The 23721-nt window shown below is 39.2% G+C and overlaps 1 protein-coding gene across 1 annotated transcript in view; it reads right to left on the minus strand.

The window, feature by feature from the left end:
• LOC147331223 (chemokine-like protein TAFA-2) overlaps nt 1-23721 on the minus strand; it is a 117005-nt gene that overhangs the window by 44439 nt on the left and 48845 nt on the right. Inside the window, exon 2 of the mRNA XM_086293390.1 lies at nt 2245-2357. Within this exon, the coding sequence (XP_086149516.1) occupies nt 2245-2356 (112 nt within the window). The 5' untranslated portion in view covers nt 2357. The remainder of the gene's footprint in view (nt 1-2244; nt 2358-23721) is intronic.

A 23721-nucleotide genomic window follows, 5' to 3' on the forward strand; every position in this document is an offset into this window, starting at 1 on the left:
CAAAATTAACTATACGGCAAATAAATCCATTTTAGGAAAAATCATGAAATGAGAGGTGATCGGGTTATATACACTATGTATTTATGTTATTATGTGTAGCTTGTGGTTTCAGTTTATCTGAAAGATGTTGGGTGAGGTAAGCCTGTGCAGACCAGTCAAAGTCAGAGCACCTTTCCTTTATGGGCCTTTGTGCATGGTCATGATTAACCAGGAAAAGCCCTGTCCCGCACTGCTGTCACAGAGCTAAAAGCACATTATCGTACATCACAATGTGTAAATTATTCCTTTATGAGTACCGGGGGTCTTTGTTCAAACAATGAAAAATGTGAAACGCCAAAGCACACAGAAGAGTATGGAAAGGTATGTAGCGTTTGTCCATATATTGTATTTTATCTTTTATGCTCCATATTTTGGAATGTTCCATATTTTATTTCATATTTCTTGAGGAAAAGCTGGTGAGACTGCTTTCCACTCTTGCACATCATGTATTTCACATTGTATTTGTTTTGAATGTTGTGTGTTCACAGTTGAAAAATTATATTTTTATTATGTTTAGTTGTTTTATTTTATTATGTCTGATTGTTCAGTTGATGTTGGTGCAGTTATATACAATGCACTTAAAATATAAAGTAAAAATGATTTAAGACGCAATACAATATCACTGGTTGTGTAATGGAAATGTGTTTTATAGAACACTTAATCTATTATAGTGAAATAAGTAAATGTGAATAATGCTGGTTTAGGACACAGGAACACAAAGTTAGATGTGGTGGAGCTCTCTATACTGATTTAAAAAGTTGAATGATTACATTTTACTAAAACATATACCTTAAGTTAACAAGAAAATATTCAATAGCTGTGCACCTATGAATGATGAATCAAATTATTAATCTAGCAATAGCAAAGTCAAAAAACAGGTTGACATACAGTTATATTTGCCATATTTATCAGCCTCTGTTTTTGATTTGATTTGATTTGAACATACACAGACAAGGTATGTAGTGCAATCCATTTGTGACATATAATATGTACAGTCTCCTTGTGTAGTCCATCCTGTTTTGGCTCTATCAAAGTCTTTTGCTGGTTATATGTTTTCAGCTAACATGGAGCTGTTTCCCTCAAGCCACTGTGTGCTGTTTGTCCTCCAGTGGAATAAGGCTCATTATCTCAATGTGTAGTCACAGTTTCTACCGTTACGCCCAGGGATCAGGCCATCTCTCCATTAAGGAAAATCGCTTTGAAAGGTCTTGTCCTCTGCTTCAAACACACACACACACACACACACTGAGACGCATGCATGCACTTAGTGTACTGGTATTACTTTTTTCCATTTGATGCTTGACTTACAAGGCTGCTAAACTGTTGAATTTTAATGTGCACAAAACACAACCTTAAAGTACATCTTTGCCTTGCTGTTTAGAAGCCAAGAAAGTTGAACAAATCATATCAATTTCTTTTTAAAAAGTCATTGAGATGAAATGTGACCACAACATGTGACTGAGCTATAAGGAATTGGGTCTGACATGCTGTGACTGGGGTACCAATTTGGTCAGAATGGATCCACTGAAAGCACTCAACTGTAATCCTTCCACATCAGAAAACACATCAGGTGTTATATTTTTGGGGGGAAATGTTAGCCCATCATAGCAAGTAAAATAGAAACTTAAAGCGATGATTTACAGCTCAGAATAAAAATTTAATAACACAATATGCATGCATAATTCCTAACAGGTACTGGTATAAATCCCTGGGAAGTAAATTACAAAGAAGTGTATGCAGGGAAATTTATTGGCTTCTCTCAATAATCATTACAATCTACTTAACTAGACATGTGAGCACAGTGATAGCATGTGTTAGTTTTTGTTCTAACTGAGCATGAATCGCCTTTAAATATGTATTCTGCTGGTGTGTTTGTCACAGTCTGCTGCTCCTGGTTTTTGCTTTTCTGCCCATCTTGAAGTCAAACAAGCTCATTATTTTCAAGAAAAATCATTTCACAAGATTTTGCTGGCTTTTAATGGGATAATACAGTGACTATATGCTTTCCTGAGTTCCTTCACTACAGAGGTTGCTCAGACATAGTAACAGACTTTATTTGTTCTGGGCATCCTGCCCAGAACATCCTGCTGTGTGTGTGTTTCTGAGTTTCTGTATAGTATGAATGAACAATGATTTATGAAAGATAGCACTCTGTTCAGCCACTGGTCAATGCGAAACTAATGAATGGAAGGACATGCAGTGTACCTATGTGGCTCCTATGTGACGATGCACTGGTCAGCTGTCCCCAGAGAGACACCATACAGACGGTCAGCAGCAGCGCCCTTCCGTACATGCTCTGTAGGTCCCTCTCCTGCATTCTGGAAAAACAGGACAACAAAATCAGGAGTTAGCCATATTTGCATAATATGAACACCCAGATATACAGTCTGGCTCATTTCAATTCAAGGACACAAATTCCCATAGCTATGACTTGGCAGTCACAGGTGGAATCTACTGAGTTTTAACTGGATTAACTCAAACTAAACCAACCCACACAAACAAAATCAATCTACCAGTATCTATTCATGTGTTTGAAAATGCATAAAATTCAAAATTAAATTATTTCTCTTGAATTGAGTTGTGCTGATGAGCTTTGGATCAGTAGGAAATATACACACCTTGTCAAAGTTCAGTTATTTCTTGGTTTTTTGGAAATGCATGCTGTTTTCCCATTGGTTCCATGTAGTGGGACACAACAAGCACAACTGCTTTGTATTTATTTATTATTGAATAAATTCACACAGGCACATGAAAACAAGGAGACTGTTTTCAAAGGACTGATTAATTAATATCATATCTATAAAAACAGAGGTTTTGGCAGTTTGCTAGTGTGGTGTTAACACAATTGTGCAGACGTCCCAGCAAATGTATCCAAAGGTCAAATGGTGCAATGCTCAGAGAAACTGAGAAAAACCCAACAGCTCCAAAAATTCATGACAGTACAATTTGAAACAGATCAAACAAAGACCTCTAGAAGGAGATAGCACAGTTTAGGTTTACAAATCTGCACATGAACAAACCACAAGACTTCTAGATCAATGTTCTTTGGACTGATGAGATCTAAGTGGCGATGTCTGACATCGTGGCATGTTTGGTGAAAACCAAACACAGCATATCAGCACAAACACCAAATACCAGCTGTCAAACACGGTGGTGGAGGGGTTTGGGTTTGCTTTGCAGCCACAGAACCCGGACACCTTGCAGTTACTGAGTAAACTGTGAACTCCTCCGTACGCCGTATTCTAGAGTCAAATGGGGGGTCATCTGTAAAACAGCTAAAGCCTAGCTGAAACTTGGTCATGCAACAGGACAATCACAATCAACAAAAAAGCAAATCCACAAGAAAATGGATAAAAAAAGAATCAATGGTCCAGTCACAATCCAGATCTCACCCAAATGAATTCCTGTGCCTCTTGAGAGATCTATGCAAATTAATGCCCACAAATCTCAGTGACATAAAGCAGTTCTATAAAGAACAGTAAAAATTCCTCCATAGTACTGTGAGAGGCTGATCATTATAAAGAAAACAATTACTTAAATCTACTTCTACTTGGCTCTTAAATCATTATTCATTATTTAATTTTTCACAGGACTGCAAAGAGTCCTGGACAAAGAAATTCACTGGTCCTGAGGTTTCCTCTCTGTAGTAGTCAGACAAGTAGTTTTCATTTTTGTTTGTAGTTTGGTTTGGTTTAGACAACAAAACTGCTTAGTCAGGTAAAGGAAAATAATTTGGACACAATCAGGTGAATAGCTGTAAAATCTACAACATTTCCACAAAGCTTGTGCTGTCGTCACCACCACATTTCAACTTATTACATTACACTTGCACTGACATTTGAATCTGTGAAACCAGGATGATAGTATCAGTAACTGTATCAGCTAACTGCCAAACCACCGATTTGTGCACAATAACCTTAAAGCAGGTATCTCAAAGTCATTAGTGCTCATGCTACACTGCATGGAAACATGAAAAATGAAAACTACACTTTTCCCTTTATATGAAAAAATGTTCATATTCAATGAACCATCTATTTACATTTACGGTCCGATGGGCTTCCTGAGATGTTTTCAGAAGAGCAAGTACAATGTTAAAGTACGTCTCATAACCAGAGATGGGCAGTTACTGTAATCTGATTACTTTTTTCAAGTTACGAGTAAAGTAAGAGATTACTATTGCAAAAACGGTAATTAGATTACCGTTACTTTCCCGTAGGAACGCTGCATTACTGCATTACTAAAACCATGATTTATTTGTGAGAATGTCTCATGACAGTGATGTAAGCGAGTGCAACATTCGTGGCAACAGCTGTGTGCAGATCAAGAATGGATAATATATTGAGTGCGGGAGAGAGTATGACCGTGCAGCGTTTAAAGCGTGGAAGTACTGACCTTACTTTGAGTTTGATTCCATAAAAAGTGACAAAAACATTAGTGTCCGTTGTGCGTGGGAAGAAAAACTCTTTTTACAGCGAAAAAAACCCCCTAAAGTTCCAAGCAAGCACCACGTAACGGGAAATTTACAGAGAAACTCGCAGATTCTTCAACTGACCGCTGCGGCACACCTGCACCAGGGCAAACCTCCACCTACTCCACTCCTGCTTTACAGGTGAAAATAGAGCAACAGGACCGCTAGTCTTTGATTTTATTTATTTTCTGCTGTGTTGCACTTGCATCTATTTGAAAGACTGAGTGTAAACACAAAAAAATATATTATTTTAAATATTTTATTTTATGTGCTGGAATGTGCGGAAAATAGGTTTAAATGTTAAACAAATTTCTTCCAGTCAGAGAATGTTGCATGTAATTAAACTTTAGCTTGATGCATAAAGTTAAAAGATTAAAACTAATAAAAAAAGTTTTAAAAAGAGACTTTTTCATTTGATTACATTTTGTATGATGGATTATGCAGAAAAAGTAGAACTGGCCTGAAAGATCTATCGCTTTATTACCTATTCAGGTTGTAAATCGTGTTTTTAAAAAGTAACTAAGTAACTAAATAATTAATTACTTTTGAAAATAAGTAATCAGTAAAGTAATGGGATTACTTTTGGGGGGAAGTAATCAGTAATTAGTTACTGATTACTTTTTTCAAGTAACTTGACCAACACTGCTCATAACATCCACATCCCAGGAAATTAAACAAAAAGTAGCATTTAACCTCTTTATCATTCATTGAACTTTCCATACACTTCAGTATGTTAATACTGACATCAACATGCAATATGTTTGATACCCCTCCCTTAAAGCTAATGAATAAGCTGAGGGAACTCCAGGATAACAAGTGATAAAGGGAAAGAAGCAAACAAACAAACTTAAGAATCTTTTTGTCCTTTTTGTGCATTAGCCATTAGCTTCAAAACTGCAGTAGCTTATAAAACATCTCTGAAAATAGTCATTTTGTAAAAACATAATAAATTCTGTAAGCCTCTGCAACAAAGCCCAGATCAGTTTGCTGTATCACTACCTCGTATGACTGAGCCTATAATTTCAAAGTCATATTCACTTGTGAACACCTCTGGGGTTCATGTATTAAATTATTGTGTTTTATTTCACCAAAAGCTCAAGTGATGTGCAGTCCAATGATATGGAGCTGCAGATGTAGAATTTAGATGAAATTGCAACAGATGGATTCAGTAATAATTTCACAAAATTCACAACACCAGTTCTGGAGCGACAAATGAAGTATTTTTTTCTCTCTTCTCTCCCTACTTCCTATCTGTGAGTGTTGCTATTTGTGTGGTCTGTCTTACAATGCTCGGCTCAGTAAAATTTGTGTACTTTCAGATGATTGTTGTCCTGCAATACTCTCCATCTTCATCTGAGAGGCCCATGGAGAGTGGAACAATCAGCGGCTCGTCTTACTGCCAACAGAGCTGGCCTCCTCTCTCATGAGAAAGCAGCCGCAAATCGCAGCTCTGCTTTGAACTCTGTTCCAGTGCAGCAACTCAAATTAGTAAAATGCTTGGTTTCGTGCAAAAAGATCAACCCTTGCTTATCTGGCAGAGTCTCACATACGAGGGAGATGTTTTACTGTGACTGCCTTTGTACTGCCAGCCAGAGCTGGTGAGATATTAACACGGCACTCTAATTCTGTACAGGCTCAGACAGCTGATGCAATCAAGATGTTAAAAGCACGTACAGACTGTAGAAAAACATAGACACAGTGTCTGTAATATCACCCATAAATTCATCAAGGGACTATTTGAAGTCTGGGGTTTAGGTTTATGTTGCTGCTGTTATTGGGATTATGTGAAACCAAAAAACAAGAAGCCTGCATGGATCTCAAGTGAGGCAAACAAGTGACATCGGGAACTAACTGTGTGGTGGGCTGAAGTACCTGTCAGTGCCTTTAAATACTATATATTATGTACCAAGTATACACAAACTCCATTATGAATTTTTTTTTAAAGTATAAAAAAACTGTAGCAACTTTTAATGAGTTACTAAATGCATTTAAATCAGCTTTCCACAGGCTTCCACACTCAACCCGATATACCACGTGAACTTGTGTGACTTCCACAAGACATTAAATAACAGATACACACCGTTGCATCCTTTGTAATTTAAGGGCTTGATTTGATCTTTTACTTTGCTCGGCGGGGACTGACGAGTTAAATTAACTCCCACAGAGTCTGAAAACTAATTTTCACCTGTACTCTCAGACGTTTGGTGCAACACTAACACATACCACCTCCAACATTAGACCAGATGAAGTGGTAACATGATTAAAAAATATGTCTTCACTTCTTTGGTCTGCTGGGGCAAAGTAGAGATCACTACTAGAAAAACACCACTTGTAATGGACTCCATCTCATTGTTAGTTTACCAATTTATTCCATCCCTGTTTATCTAAAAAAAAAAAGTACTAGACTCACATTGAACATTTCAGCGTCTTACTCTTATTTTACTTATTTGCGATTTGTTCCAACAAGAAAGCTGATCTGACAGCTGAACTCCAGAAATAATTGGAATTTGAGAGCACGCCACTGTGCTTTATGAAAATGAAATATCTGTGACGGCAGAGTTTTGGTTTGGAGCTGCTAGGATGTCAGGTTTTATTCCAAATCTAAATCTATTTTAGCACATTATACTCCAATTTCCATCTTGCGTCTGTAGTGTTCAGGTGGCTTATTGGAGCTGGTTAACAAGAAAATTATTCCACCTGACTGATGTGGCGCTGAGACCAGGTGGCTCATCACAAAATGCCCTGAATGAGGTGGAATTATTTTGGGGACACATTAAGGCAGATTTTTACATGATGGAAACACACATACACATGTTGTGTTGATCAGTTTGGATGCACCCAACAAGTCTTTTCCAACCTTTGCACCTCATCTCATAAGTTATGGCTGCAGTAATAATAAGCTTGGTAGGTGCATTCCTGAAATAGACTCCAAACTCTCAATGCCAACTAAATAAAAAATTGAAACGTGTTATTTCACACGACTTTAATGATAATATACAAATAACTATACACACTGGCAGTTTGCTCGTGTGGTGCATTGTAAATGTATAGTATGTGTGAATAAAATTAAATACTATTTTCCAGCAGTCTTTTGTGATGTCTTAATTTCATTTATTAATATCACAATGATACAATGATTAAAATTTATTTGCCAGCGATCCTTCACCATTGGCCAAGATAGAGTACACCCCAGATAGGTCACAAATCCATCGTAGTTCTAAAACAGAGAGACAAACAACCACACACTCATACATCTCCAACTATGGCCAATTTAGATTAGATTAGATAGAACTTTATTAATCCCTCGGGTGGGTTCCTCTGGGAAATTCGATTTCCAAAAAAGCACAGCACCGACAGAAGTTACAGAGTTACAGAATATTCTATATACCGTAATTGTCGGGCTATAAGCCGCTACTTTTTCCACAAGCTTTGAACCCTGCGGCTTTTAGTCAGGTGCGGCTTTTCTATGGATTGTCCATGATTTTTGTCATATCGTAAGACGATTTGTTTTGTTTGTTCCGCTGTTGTACGGCACTTGCCTGGCGGAAGGGCATGTGATCAGACACACAGTATCGGGGTTCAAGAGTGGTGTGTTGGTCACGTGTCCATCCGCCAGACAACATAGTGCCGTACAAGTAGCGCGAAAAACAATGCGAAAAGCAAGTTATGCTCAACTCCACCGGTGGAATCTGACAGCGTGGAAAAGTGTGAAAACATCAATGATCACCAACGGATTTCGAAGGGCTGAATGCTGCATGATGGAGAGGAGGACACCGCCACGGCCCTTCTGAGGGTGTTCGACTCTGACACTGACAACGAGGATTTCTTTGGTTTTGAAAGTGACAACGAAGGAAAGAAGCTGAGAGTGGATGACGAAGCCATCCTGAGCCTGTTTGTATCCGACACTGGAGAAGACGACTTTGGTGGTTTTAGTGGGCAGGAAGATGGTGGTGAATGACTGACTTTTCTTCTTGTTAAAGCCGTGTCGCTGCACCTGAGCCTAAAAGGTAGTCCGAATCTATTTTTCTGGTGTGCTGTAGGTTATTGTTATGTACTACATTTGTTACTCATTTATGAAGCACAGTACATGTTTCCTACTTGTAATTACCGCTACTTGTACATATACCTAAAGGTTATGCAAATATGTACCCATAACTTGTTTTTCAAAATATTAATAAAAGGGGTGTGTCTCCAAACAGCCATCTCTTTCCTGACAATTCCCTTTGTGCATATTCTCTTACATATGATAAGTCAACATTGAAACACCTGCGGCCTTTAGTCAGGTGTGGCTAATGTATGTACAAAACAGGATTTTCCCCTGATTTTAGCTTGTGCGGCTAATATTCGGGTGCGCTTTGTAGTCCGGGAAATACGGTATATATATACACACACACACACACACACACATATATATAAATACAGAGACAATATAAATAAAATATACGAAGGGGATAAATAGAATAAATAGGAATAAAAAATAAAAATACAAGTGAATTGCACATTTCAAGTATTTATTCAAGTGTCTATTTAAAAGCACCAATTAACCAAACAATCATATTTTTTGCGTGCAGGAGGAAACTGGAGCAACCAGAGAAAACCCACGGGAGCAAAGAGAGAACATGCAAACTCCACACAGCAAGGATCAAACCTTCATGCTGTGAAGCAACAGCATAAAACCATGCTGGGCATTTTTTATTATTTATTATTTTTTGTTATTATGCTGTATTATGGTTATCTTTTGTCTGTCTGTTTTGGAAAATGTGGATGGATGACTCACCATCTGCAGGCTAAACCCACAGGTACACATAAAGTAACCTGAACCTGAACCACTGGCAGGGGGGGGGGGTTATAGCACAGGGCTCTGTAAATTTTACTGTCAAAAGACACATTTTTAAGCCACAATAAACATAAAGTCTGCATAGAAAATCAAAACATATTTAACCCTTATAGTGTCTGCTTATTTAAGGTATTTGTTATATATTTTTGGATTTGTGACAGAAGGACAGCAGCAAGAGTGTGACACTAGCAAGAGCAAGAAACAGTGACACTAACAAAAAGGCAGGAAGTCGAGCTCAGTGTGGTGGAGCTGAAAATTGTAGGATTTTTATTGGGAGTCACCAGGAGGGACAGGATTAGAAATGACTTTATCAGAGAGACAGATAAGGTTGAGCAGTTTGGAGACAAAGTGAGGACATACTAAGAGGAGGTGTTGAATATATGCTGGATAAAGATATGAAGCTTGGCTACAGTGAAGAAGGACACAAAGAGGACTGGTGTGGCAGAAGAGGATGCAAAGGACAGAGTGAGATCGTGGCAGATTGTACTGCAACTGAAAAAAAAGCTGAATTGATTATTTCAATTTTTTTTAAAGTCTATTAAAAAAACATTACCTGAGCCTAAACAAACTGTTACTTAACTGAAGATATAAATAACATGAAATCTTCCCAGCACTTATTGCTCCACAGAGCCCCCCCCCCTTCTGTTTTTGCTATGCCCTCTTGCTGTCTCTCCAGCTCTCAGGTGTTTGTGTAACTGGGGTTTCCAGTAGGCGTGGTCAGGGGCTGCAGCAGCTGTTTCATCACACCTGAGTGCCATTATCTCATCATCTGTAATACTTAAGGATAGACTTTTCCCCCACTTATTGCCAGATTGTTTAGGTAGCGATACATGGTAATGACAGGGTCTAAGCCTAACTATCTAGAATTGTCTCCTTGTGTGTGGTTCACCTTCTCATCTTCTCTCCCAGGAATTCCTTGGTTATGCTGCCCTCCAGTTTAACTGACACCTTGTGCACTCAGAATGCTGGAGTTTATCTCTCCAGTGCTGATGGCCGGATGAAGTCTCATTAAGCGTTGAAGCTTTCCATCCACTTGGTTCAGGAAACGCTTCATTTGCACACAAACCCCCCTGCTGTTCAAAACTTTTATTGTCGTGGCCTTTTAGCTGTCTTACAACAGTATCTGTGTATAATCACTACCAAAAACACTTTTTTTTAAAGTAAAACAAACAGAAGTCTATAAATGTCCATATGATTACAGTCAGTGTTTAAATAAATACAACAGGATACGAGACGTTTATGTTAAAACTGTTCCAATGTTTTAAAATGATGGGACAGGGATTGTGCTTTTGAATACTGAAATGACAAAAAGTAAGAAATAATATTTTCTTTCCACGCTGGTAGTTTTTCTTTTAGGTAATAACCTCTCCAGCTTTGGCAAAAACCCTTTCACATGGTACTGAGGAGGCAGGGGCGTACAAGTATCCCACAGCAAGCCTACAAAGGCTTGGATATATGCAACTGCATAGATGATACCCATAGATCAGGTGTTGTTGTACCCCAGTTGCTTGGCACACAGCAAATACTTTGCAAAGAAAACAAAAACACAACTGGTGAGTATTATAGTAGTAGCATACTTCATATACTTCAAGCATATTATGTCCATCCATCCATCATCAGTCACATCCCTTTTCCTTAAAGAAGCAACACTCAGAGAGCGCTTCATAAAAGCTTTCCTGGATATCTCAACACACGCGCCGAAGCCTCGGAACAGTGCATCCCATCCCCATCCTCCATCTTGACTCAGACAAGCAAAATCTGTAAGCTCTTTGCAAACTTACCTGCCTGCCCACTCATTTAAACACAGATTACAAACTGTCTTTGTTACCTAAACTCTACTTACTTCCATATTAAAGCACTAAAAATATCAGTCTGAGTCTGCCTTGGGATTTTTCTTTTTTCTTTTTTTTTTCCCCCCAACTCTCCCATTTGGTTCTTTTGCCATCAGAATTATTGTCTAAAGGCCAAGAAAGATGTCCAACGGATTTACTTTACCAAATGGACCATCCCAGCCTTGCCGTATTGGTCCATTTAATTGACCTTTGTTTTTATTGTTTATTTTATTTTATTTCACTTGCTACAAATGGGACAGACTGGGGGGAAGAAAATGGAGAAAGAACGAGAGGTGGGGAAAGAAAAACAGTGGAGAAGAGAAACGGTGATAAAGGGCAAAAAACAAAAACCAACAAAACAAACAGACAAAAAATACATATATCAATCACCTGGATCACCTCTTGAGAAAGGGGGCCCGAGCGAGCCCCAGGCTCCAGGCCCTAACAAGCAGCCAACAAGAGTGAGCCGGTGCGTACCTGAACACCCATCCCCGGACACCAAGAACCACCAATGCACCGATTTCTGCCACTAGCAGGGGGAGTGGTGGGGGGAGATAGGCCTCATAACTTGGAGGGCCTGAGATGTCCCTAGAGAGGTGGCGTCTGATACCCCACCTTACATATAGACACAGACAAACACAGATACGAACATCCATTCATTGCCATCATGCTCTCATATGCAAATACTCAGCACTCACCCAACGTGTAGGCACACACAAAGAGACACTGTACACACAAAAACACACCCGTACTCTATACCACAGGTCTAGGTACCCTTGCCCCTAGAGGGGGAAACTGCACCCAGACCCAGGTAGTGTTACCCTCTTCCCTGGGGTGGAGAAAAGCAGACCTCCCCGACTCCGCAGCAGCAGGGAGGCCCCACATTCCAGACCCCAATCAGATGGCCAACTCCTCCTCCCAGCCCCCCACCCCAACAGGCAACAGAGAACGGGGGGTGTGAAGACTCCAAACCAACCTCCGCCCGCTCATATGTAGTGTTGATGCACGTGCGTTCTAAGGTGCATTTAAAACCCAGGAGGGCATGTAGCTACCTACCAGAGAGCAGCAGGTAAGTGCATAGCCCCTCCTGATAGCCCTCAATGTATACGTGTATTTAAAATTGAGAGGTGGGCAATGGTGCCAGAGGTGAGGTTGTACACCCTGACGGTCTTCTGGATGCCGTGTAGCATGCCCACCCCCAAGGTCCTATATGTATGTGTTATGAGAGTGTGAGTAATGTGAATGTCTAAGTTGTGAGATAAAGAGATAAAATTGAGACACAGGCAGCCAGAGTGGGACAGAAGGGGGGATGCCTCCCCTGCACCCTAGTGACACACCTTCACCCCACAGCCCTGCATGTGTGGGTGATTGTGGTGGAGCGGGAAGAGGGAGGCAGCTGGAGATGGGGAGGGAAGGAAGGGAGGGGCAAGTGGCCCATGATCCAGCTCCCCCGCTGACCCCAGTAGGCACCCCCATACTCTGGAACCCACCAGGGCAAGAGGGCTCAGGCCCATCCAGACCGGCGCCCAGTTCAGCAGCGCCGCCCAGCCCCACAGAGCCCGGGGCAGCCCACCTGACCCCACCATCCACTCATCTCCCAGACTACACAAGACAATAGACACCCAGGCTGAGTTCTTCCTCCACTTCTCCTATATCTCTCCCCCACCTGCAAAGTGAGTTCCCGGAGAGAGGAGACCACCTGCAAAGATGTAACAGCCTCCCCCACAGGTTGAAGAGCCCCTCAGGTGGCTCGATGTACCGGTGGCACCCCGCGCCAGGGCTGAGCCCCCATACACCCACCCGCCCACAATCCCGGCGACACACCAACCAGGACCCAAGCCCCCAAGGCCCAGCCAGGGCCCCAGCCCAGAGACGAAGCACCCCCAAAACCCCATGCCCGCCCCGGACCCACCCAGAGGCAGCCAGGCTACCAGGTCAGTAACCCTGCCTTGGGGTTTTTTTTTTTGGTCTGCAATCATGACTTGACTTGACTTTCATCAAGTCAGTGTTTAACAACGAGTCAACACTGTTGCTGTCTGATTTTTAAGAAATTATTTTAGTTGCAAAATGTTTTCCTTTCACCTTGTTCTATGTCTTGAATAAATGTCTTGAATATATTTTTGTTTTTTTCTTGAGTCTAACCATGTGATTTAATGTGCTGAGCTGTAATGAGTGAGAGCTGGTCACAAGAAAATGAAATAATTTAAATGGTGTACAAAGGCTTGAAGAATCAGATGCTAATTAGATATAGTTTTTGTACAAGTATACAAAACTGAACAAGTGACTCATTCTATAAGTCAGACATTAACTTAGTGAATTCATGACATTATCTTCCTTATTATATCAGGATAACCATATGATAGTAAACACGCATGTTGCATGTAGATGGCAAATTTTGTGTTGCATAGCAACCGCAGTAAAATTGTTACTGATCCAGTGCTCCTTCTGCTATTTGGGATCCTCAACGCTACTCACTGTGAAGTAAAGCTATTTCTTTGATTATAGACTGATGGACACTCAGAAAGGACCCACAAATGCCCGCGCGCGCGCACACACACACACACACACACACAGATGCACTAACGCACTCTTTCACACAACAAACTTACCCTAAAGCAACTATCGCCTTAGTGCAGCAGTGAGTCAATGTGACCATTAAGACAGAGAAGTGTGTTTACAGCTGATACATGACAGAGCGGACGAGCTCGAGGTGGCTGCTGCGGTTGGAGGGCAAAACAAAATCAGTGTTGTTGTTTATGTTAGGCGTTTTTGTTTACCTCTTATCTAATTATGACACACAGCTGGTTGCGTTCCAGTAGTCATGCCTCTGGCTAAGCCTTCCCTCAATTACATAAACAGCTTTTATACTGACACAGAAAACATGGCAAAATCTGCTAAACCAGACACAGCAAATCCTAAGTTCAGTGCATGTTGTACAGTAATACGCTTTTCATCTAGAGTACATGTAAGTTATCATAAGTCACATGGAAAAGTACATTTTACTCCAGGCTAAGTTTTCATTTTGTTTTATAATACAAATGCAATCAAGCACTTCTAAATCATGAAGCTTGGTTATTAATTAGATTTGCCAGCGGCATATTTAAGTACTAGGTGTTCCTATGGAATTACAATTAAGTAACACATTGTTTATGATACATTTGTGTCTTATCTTCACATTTTCCAGTGTTTGTCAAGTGATTTTACATTGCACATAAAATTTCTTTTTATAGGTTTTATGTTTAGGTTACTCATGGACCACCACATTGATTTTTATTTGTTTTTAAATCAATACACCAATACAAAATGTATGTAAAAGAGATGTAATATAGATATCTGACAATTCCAAGCATTACAAACCACATATGGTTAATATTTGGAATTTCCCTCTGTTAGTCAACATTCATGAATAAAAGTGCTATTTATTTTTTGTGATACAAATTGTCATAAAAAAGAAATATTAATCATAACCAAGATATGGATGAAAAAACATTTATCTTAACAAACAAATATATAAACGAATGACCACTACTGATGTTTACATCTTTTAATTTAATTAGGAATTGAACAGTTTCAGTCCCATTCACCAAAGGGCTTGTTTGTGTCAGCATATACAACAGATGAGGGGCATGTTTTTGTTGTTTGTTGTATTTCATGCAAGAAGTACACTGTGTCTTCCTGTCCACTTGTGCCTACTTACATAACATTTTTTCATTCAGTTGTTCCTGAATCTAGAACAAAATTTCGATCACCTGATACAGATGATTTTTCAAACGATATCTGGGATGGAAAGTTCAGAATGAGATTTTACATTCTTAACAAGCTGCCATTTGTGTTGGTTATGGCTGCGGCACACTGGCAGCCATGCAGAGTACCTCAATTCCTGGGCAAGAAGGTGCTTAGTTTCACAATTTTTTTGAGATCATTCATTTTATTACTTCTTCTCATATGCTTGTTTTGGACCAGACCGACTGCCAATCTCATCCGTCTTTTCAAACAAACTGTCCGACTTTGAATAGATCACCTGTTTGAGCAGGTGACCCATGTGCTGAACGTTAGAGTCCTCGTTACAGGGGCCTGGGTTTGAGTCTGGCCCCAAACTGTATTCCGTGTGCTATTCCCCCACCCTCCTATTTACTGTTTGCATTGTCTTCAATAAAGACAAAAGGACTCTTGCTCTAAAAACTTTTCCTCTTCAGCATCTTCCAAATCTCCCCTGTCTTCTAAAATCACCAAGGTTTTCTGAGGAAAAAATATTTTCGCCATCTTGATGGATAAGAACTCACACAGGCAACGCTATTTATTAGTTATGTCCCACCCCACACACAGCACACAGTGTGAATGTGAGTGCCGACAGGTGTAGGCCCTTGAATTGTAACAATGCTGGAACACTGTGCTTGAAAAGTAAAACAGAAAGACGAAACACACATCCACACATATACAGAAAAACATACACACCAAGCAGATAAACACATCAACATACTCACCACTCACACACACACCCTAAGAGCAGGCCATGTAGGAGGAAGACAAAGTGAAGAGACACAGCACCTCCACACTTTTATGACCCATGGGTGACTGAAGGAGAGTTACGGTGTGAAGTCACTAAAAATGGGTCAGAAGGGTTAAGGTTTAGGTAAGGGATGAACTTGAAATGTATTTGTTATAATTACATGGCATTAAAACCAGTTAAGCACCCACACCCCCAGTACCGGGGGCAAAAGGAAGTTATAACCATTTAATTCGTTATAACTCAGGGTCAGAAATATAAGTCCCGACATGTGTAGCATCCACAGAAACCTCTGAATCCCAGCTAAAACCTCATATAAACCACCAAACACAACAAAAGTTAGCTTCCAGAGCTATTATTGATTCCAAACACGAAGTTTCACCACGCTCTGATCAAAATTCACTGAAAGAGCTGCAAAAGAAGACTACAAAAACGTGTAGCGCCGCAAATGCACTAAGACAGAAATTGACTTACTGTCCCAGTTTCCTTAGTTATTTTTGCTGGTAGCCAATAGCCCCGTGATTATCAGCAGCTACCGCGGCTAACTAGCCGCATCAGAGGCATTTCCGTCAACAACAGCTACAGACACGTGACTGGACATATGCCACATGTCATAAATTTGGGCCCACGTGAGTCTGGCCTAGCAACTTCTAGTTGGGTGAAGTGAAAGTGGCATCGTTACCATGATTATATTGGCTCAAACGACTAAAAAGAGGTATCAATCATGCAAATCGGCCAAAAGGTGCCAAAGTTCCAGCTCCTCAGAGTTTAAACAGCCAGAGGACATTTAAACTCACCTGCCCTGCATGTGGTTAATTCTTCAAAAATATTCAAAAACAAGCATTTTTAGGCATGTTAATGAAATTAAATCATTTCTGCTCTTACCTAAAATACCTAAAAGAATTTAACTGATATATGGTGTCCAATGTGTGCCAAAATTGGACTTCTTGTACAAAGCCTGGATATTTATGTATTAACAGTGCTGTAATTTTTCACTGTTTCACTTTAGAAACATCTTTGCACAGATGATGTTTATATGTTGGTTACTGAATTTCTGGAATAAAGAAATACATAAAATGTGAACTAAAACATTTTTACAAGGGTTATATGCTAAATAAATAAATATATAAGGTGAGGAAAAATCTACTTACTTTTTCTGTGCTCCAGCCTCAGTAACTTTGACACAGTAACATCTGCTGCAATATTTACACTACTTTATTTACTGTTAAATAAATACCAAACCTACATCAACAAAAGTGTATTACAATAATATGAATACCTGGTTTCACTCATGCACTATTTCACGAAACTAGGTTGTCAATTGCATTTTCTACAATTAACAGAAAACTAAGTATGAACACATCTTTGTGCGAAAACAAAAAATTAAACACAGGAATATTTTTATGTAAAACTGACAAACTGTAAAACAAATCAAATTACAAGTCTGTCAACTAATAAATTGATTTATTAACTGTTAATTAGACTTACCGAAAGAAAACATACATGAAACAAAAGATTTTTACTTCAGCATTCAAAATGTAACTGTTTTTTACTTTCAGATTCACTAAGTTGCAATCTTGAAATCAAACAATACAAAATATGTAATTTGTTCATCTATTTTGTTTTTGTCTAATTCACATAGACCCAATGCAGAATACTGTACAAGTCAAGTACTCACCTGGATCACTGTGTAAGGGTAACTCATTGTAACAGATAAATTTCATGTTGGAATCAAATTAATCTTGTGATCTATGTTAACAATAAGCCGTGCAAACCCCAGTTATACTGCAGTATGAAAAGTATGTATCATTGTTAGCACTTAGTGGATCAGTGCACTAAAACACAAAAATCTTTCAATTTTTTTTAAGGCACACAATTTGAATTTAACTCTCGGGCAGCTGGACTGCAGCTTATAAAACAGATCTTCTGCAGTAATTTAAGCAACATAGAAACAAGAAGATGCAAACGTAAAACACACACTGTCATTATTTTCAAGTGTTGTGACATTTGAGGGAAACAACTGCAATTCTAATATCTGAATTGCCTGTCTGTGATGAACTGCTATTTTCTAGCTACTTGCGCCGAGATACCTAATTTAAGCATCTCTCTTGATAATAATGCGTTAAAATGCAGAAAAACAGACGGTGATGATCCAAAAGGCTGCTGGAACGACGGCTTAACAAAAGGATTGTAATGACAGGATGAAGGGGAAAGCGTGCTACTTAAATCCCTACATGAATGGATTGAGGGAATGGCCATTTCCATAAAGTGATGGAATTTGCTCCAAGTGTGTGGTTTGTTTGTTTTTTTGCACCCACAAATCCCAAGCAATCCAAGAGATAACTGGAAAGAAGAAAAAGATTTCCATGTTGTACAACTGAACGCCATGGGAAGAGAAATGACAGAGGAGCATCACACAGGCTGTCAGTGACAGATTTAACTCAGCAGGACTGATTACCTGACAAAATTATAACTTCTCAGGGAATAGTTCGGGCATGTAATCAAATGCACAATTAACACGGCAGCATATGGCTCAGTTGGCAGTCAAGTGCAAGATGATGTAAGTATGTAAATACAACAGCATCACACAACACCAGGAGGGGCTGTGAAATCTTAAAATAAGATGTGTTCAACTTGCAGGTTTGGCTCATTAAAAAAGATGGTGACACGTGTTTTAATTATTTTCTGTCATTTTAACTCTCACTATCTGCAATACTGAAGGGCATCTATGAAAATAACTAAACTACACATGGACTATATATTAACATATAGGAAATCTTTTGCCAAATCATGTCATCATAGTTTATAGTTCATACTTTATATATTTTTTTCAAATAAGCCTAATATCCTCCTCCAGTTCAAGGTGTGACCTGACCAACATGCTACTATATGCTTATCAGAATAACAAAAAATGTCTTCTACAGCATCTTTTCAGCAAACATTCTAGATTTAGCCCCATAGATGTCATAAGGTAAACTATCTTACATCAAAAAAATAAAATGTGATGCTTTTGGGTTAACATGACCACTGTAAATACAAATTTGCAGTACAAAATTACATTTAATTAAATATTTTTACAGTGTATACTTAAAAAGCCAGTAACTGAATGCTAGGATATCTGCCAGAAAAGCTGTTAGGGGTTCAAGAAGCTTAAGTACAGTTTAATGTTTCACCCATTTAATGTAGTGTTATCCACCTGCTATAGTGTCAATCACTAATTGTAATGTACTAAGTGTAGCTCGGGCAAACGGACGAGGACAACAGAAAGAGACACCAAAGAGTTTAATTTCCACTTTAGAAAAAAAATGGATGTATGGATATCAGGAGGTGGAAGAGCACCATCTCACATTTTCTCATGCTTTCTCGTGTTCAAGGTTATTCTGCATGTTTTTTATGCAAAACTGTTAACAGGAAGAGTAAGTTAATCAGAAGCATCAGATGCAAGGGTTATGGCTTTTGTGTTAAAAAGAAATCCCTGGTGCACAGAGCTGTCTGCAAGCTTCTAATACACTGGCAGAATCCGTGCAAAACCTAGCCTTTATCAAGGCAGGTTGAATAAGAAGATTTGTTTTCAAAGTGCTTCTAGAAGCAAGTCTACAAGAAAGTCTTGTCACCCAGCAGCTTTATCCAGACACTTATTTAGTTAGTCATTTTGAAGACCCTATCTAAATGTGGGACTAAAGACACAGCAATAGCTTTTATTTCAATGGTCAGAAGATCATAACAACACCACACACAGAGTCACCAGTCAAATGTGATTAAAAATGTTTGAAGTTTAAAAAGTCCCAACTCCATCGAGCCCTTTGCACATGCATAGTGCGCCTTTATAGCTCCACTAATGGCTCAGTCCAGAGTGCCAACTGAACATCTACAGAGATAAGACGAATGGCTCGGACTCCTACTAAAGAAATTCAACAAATAGACACCCAGAGCCAAGAAAATTTTTAAGTAGTCATTATTTTTGGTAAGATAATGAATACATATTTCCAGAATTACACAGTTAAAACTGTACCAAATCCATTCTGCATCAGTGAAACTATATGAGTGGCTCACATGCTGTTAAAATGATCTTATTTCCAATTTCAACATTAGTATTTTGTCCAGTGATTTATCTGCTCACTTTCTTTGAGCCTTGCTGTCGATGTTTTTTAAACTCATTCTAATCTGCCATCTGCCTTAAGAGCCACACATCACTCCTTTCTCCCATTATCCCAGTTATCCTGGGTATCTAAGCTGGACTCATTATCAACCCTCTGCTGCACTGTGTAGTGTGAGTCTAGACTTTCTGTCACTGTTGGTGACTTTTATCTGGGGTGCAGGTCTATAATGATTCTTAACAGCATTATGTAACTGTCAAAATAGTCACTTTTCTGTATGCTTATGTTTCTACATTACATTTTGCTCCTTTGTTCTAAATTACTGCCCATTTTTAAACATAAAATATAACTATAAACATGGTTTAAGAAGAAAAAAGTAGCATTTTGAAGTATGTAACAACAAAAGTTCAGATAACACATAGTAAAGACTGTGCAGCCAGTTGTATTTTTATACTAGTCCAGTAAAGCTTGCCCCATTCTGCATCCAGATACAACTGCAACAGTATTTGAAGATTATAACACCTGCACTATCTAAGAATGGCTCCTAGATATCTGGTGAGCAAACTGCCCTACAGTCATGGCCACGAATCTATGTTTTGAAGCCAAAAAGATAGAGGAAGCTAGAGATTTTCAATTCTGCTGTGTATAAACTTGATTTTCGTAGTTATTTCTGGTTCAGCAACTCACCACAATCAAACTCTGTGACTTGCAGGCTCCCATTGTGCCTAATGCTGACAGAGAAAATTGGAGTTATGAAAAACAGCGGTAAAGGGGTGGAGGAGTGTGGCCTTGTTCCAGCATTTACTCCCCGCTGGGCTTAGTGTGGTGTTATTTTGGAAGCAGCAGTCCAGAGGAGGCCGTGTACTTAGTTCCAGAAGCCAACATTATGCTCCGACCTGCTGGAAAACATCCCCTGGTAAGGTGCAGAGGCAGAGGTCGTTTTAGTGTATCCGGAGTCTCTGACACAGTTGGCTAGTCCCTGTGTCTAGTCCTGTCCTTTTCTATCTCTCCATCTCCTCCACTATTGTAGTCCAGCGAGGTCTACTTGCTTCTGACTCATCTTATGTCCTCACAGCATGTTCTGTGCCACCGGACACACGGTACAACGCAGCAGGGATCAGATAGCTGTCCTACCGCATCATCACATTGCACAGGCACGAGGGAGCAGAGGAAGAGTAGGCCACGCTGGCTTTGGACAACAGGAGTAGCACAGAGAACTTGTATTTGCTTTTCTGCTCAAAAACATTTGCAAATTATGCACCAAACTGCATTCAGCAGACTGTACATCTCCAGTCAAGCATCACAATGAGAGCTAAAAAAAATTCAAAAACAAATTCTTGATTTACTGTACAGTTACATTAATATTTATAAATCACCATTCAGTGCTTGTTAGTATGCAGCAGAGATGACATCCTCCTGAAACTACTTAAAGATGAAAGATGTAAACAGAGCGTTTCATCATCAGATCATTTACTCGTGACACTTATTTACCCACTGTTAACCATTTATAAACAGGCATAATGAGTTATCACATTATGATTTTTACAGCATTATATACAGATGAGTGAGGGAGCTCGTGCTGTAACAGAATAGGATTCAACGAATAGGGTGAGATGGAGTTGGATGATCCTCTGGGATAAACCCTAAAGGGAGTAGCCAAAAGAAAAAGATTTAGGGGTTTATACATTCACCTGGCAAGCAAAAGGCTGCTGGTTCAATTCCAGGTGAAGACACATATCCCCTTTGGAGTTGCATAAAAAGTGTTCCAAATTAAATACGTGGAGAAAGTAGATTCTGTCGTCAACAGTAGATGCAGTATGCAGTCAAACAGCCATAGTGGGTATTACGGCAGGTTGTCCACTAAAGTGCATCCTTGGGCATGACACCATGCCCGCCGCAAGGTGCGTGAGTTGGTGTGTGAATCTGTGTGTGATAAACATATTTTAAAGTGCTTCACTGATGATGTAACTTTAGGTCATTAGCTATTTCTGATCTCAGGACTAAAGAAGTTTAAAGGCATTATCAATTTACCTGTCAGTAATTTATTAATTAATAGTGTATATATACTTAAAGCATTTATGTTTTTAAATCTGCAGTTTGTAAATCATTTAAAATGCATTATTTATCATTAATCAGTGGTGCATTTCAAAAAGCACAGGTTATTTGTTGCAATATGGAAGAATAGGTTATTTGAACCTTTAATTTGTAGCTTCGTATGAGTCACAAACACTCGTAGGGCTGCCAGTAATTAATAACATGCAAAACATAAATCCGAATCACAATTCAAAAAACAAATTATGTGGATAAATGCTATCTCAGTCTCTCACAGAATTTATGATCTTGAGGATACATTTGAGTAATTTGCATTTTAAACACTAAGACAGGTTTGTGAAATTTACTTGGTTATTTTTCTAAATTATTTTGCCGTTGCAGCTCTGTTATTACATCTGATATTGAGTTAGTCACAAAATGCTTTGTGTGTGTGTCTGTGTGTGCACGTGTCTGCATGTGGTACTATGTGTACTACCAACTTCAATGAATATTCAAAACCGTGAAAAGTATTTTGACATAAACTGAATGTGTGAGCCAGCCATAAGCTGTAATAAGATCAAAGTAATGCTAAGTGGATATTCAAGCTTTATTTTCACATTTCATCCAACAATGTGTCTGCTGAAGCAGAAAATTATCCTGCTGCTTTAAAGCAATATAAGTCACTCTACAATAAACAGTATTCACTCGGGTCCTCATACCCGTACAATTAAGCTCCAACAACCGACTGAGCAGATAAGAACTATCAAGAAATGAAGCCAAAATAAAATGAGTAATGATGGCAATAAACCCGTAGACCAACAATCTCTGTGTGTGGAGTTAAGGCTGCTCTCCAACAATGTTTAGGAGTAAGTGGAGTTGGAATCATTTCTAGCACTTTTTTCCCTTCCGCACAAAACTGAATTTTAGCAGCACAAAGAGCAATCAGCAAAATGCTTTTCTGATTGTTCCCTGCAGTCCTCTTTAACCTTCAAATTCACAGCCTCACATATTCTTTCCAGATGCAATACAAAATATTGCATTGTTAACTTTTGAGTACTTGGCTGAATGCTACTGTATCTGGGGTGAGTTTTATTCAAACCTCAAACCAAAACCTTTATTATTGAGGAAATGGGCATATATTGGTTTTATTTGTATGCCTCTTGACTTATTTTTCATTTTGGATCTATGACAACTGCTCTGTTGTTTGCAGGACAAACTGACAATATCACTTAAATATCTATATCAAATCTACAAGAATGCATAATATATATAATAGATGTGGAGTACGGTACTTGCAGTGGCATTTTTTTCCCTTACATCTTTTCAGTGATGCTGGAGACCCTTTATCTAAATATACACTATTAGTTCCATCACACTGCTACCAGCTTGGACTGCATACTTGCCATGATTCGGACCTTCCACTCCACCATATTCCAAAGATACTCCTATGGATTGAGATCGGGTGACTTTGGGGATCATTTTATCCCTCTGAACTCATTGACCAGGTTGAGATTGATCTGAGCTCTGTGACATTGGGTAGGCTGTGGTATTTATATTGTTTAGTTGATACTAAGTGGCCCACAATGTGACAAGAAAGTATCCTCCAACATTGCACCAGCAGCAGCCAAATTTTGCCCTACTATCTGTATGTTGCAGCTGTTGAAATGTTGCATGTTTCTGGAATCAAGACTCACCAAACCAGGCAACATCTTTCCAATCTTTAATTGTCCAGTTTTGGTCAGCATGCGCAAACTGTTGCCTCATTTCCTGTTCTTAGCTGACAGGGGTGCCACCCAGTGCAGTATTCTGCTGCTGTAGCCCATTTCGCTCAAGATTCAAGATTCTCTGTTCATTCAGAGATGATCTTCTTGTTAACTTGGTTCTGACAAGTGGTTGTTTGGGTACTCTTG

Source organism: Aulonocara sp. 'chitande type north' Nkhata Bay, linkage group LG5 (assembly GCF_057382095.1).
Source record: "Aulonocara sp. 'chitande type north' Nkhata Bay isolate Kocher_YH1m ecotype deep benthic linkage group LG5, A_spYH_male_GT1.1, whole genome shotgun sequence".
Taxonomy (NCBI): domain Eukaryota; kingdom Metazoa; phylum Chordata; class Actinopteri; order Cichliformes; family Cichlidae; genus Aulonocara; species Aulonocara sp. 'chitande type north' Nkhata Bay.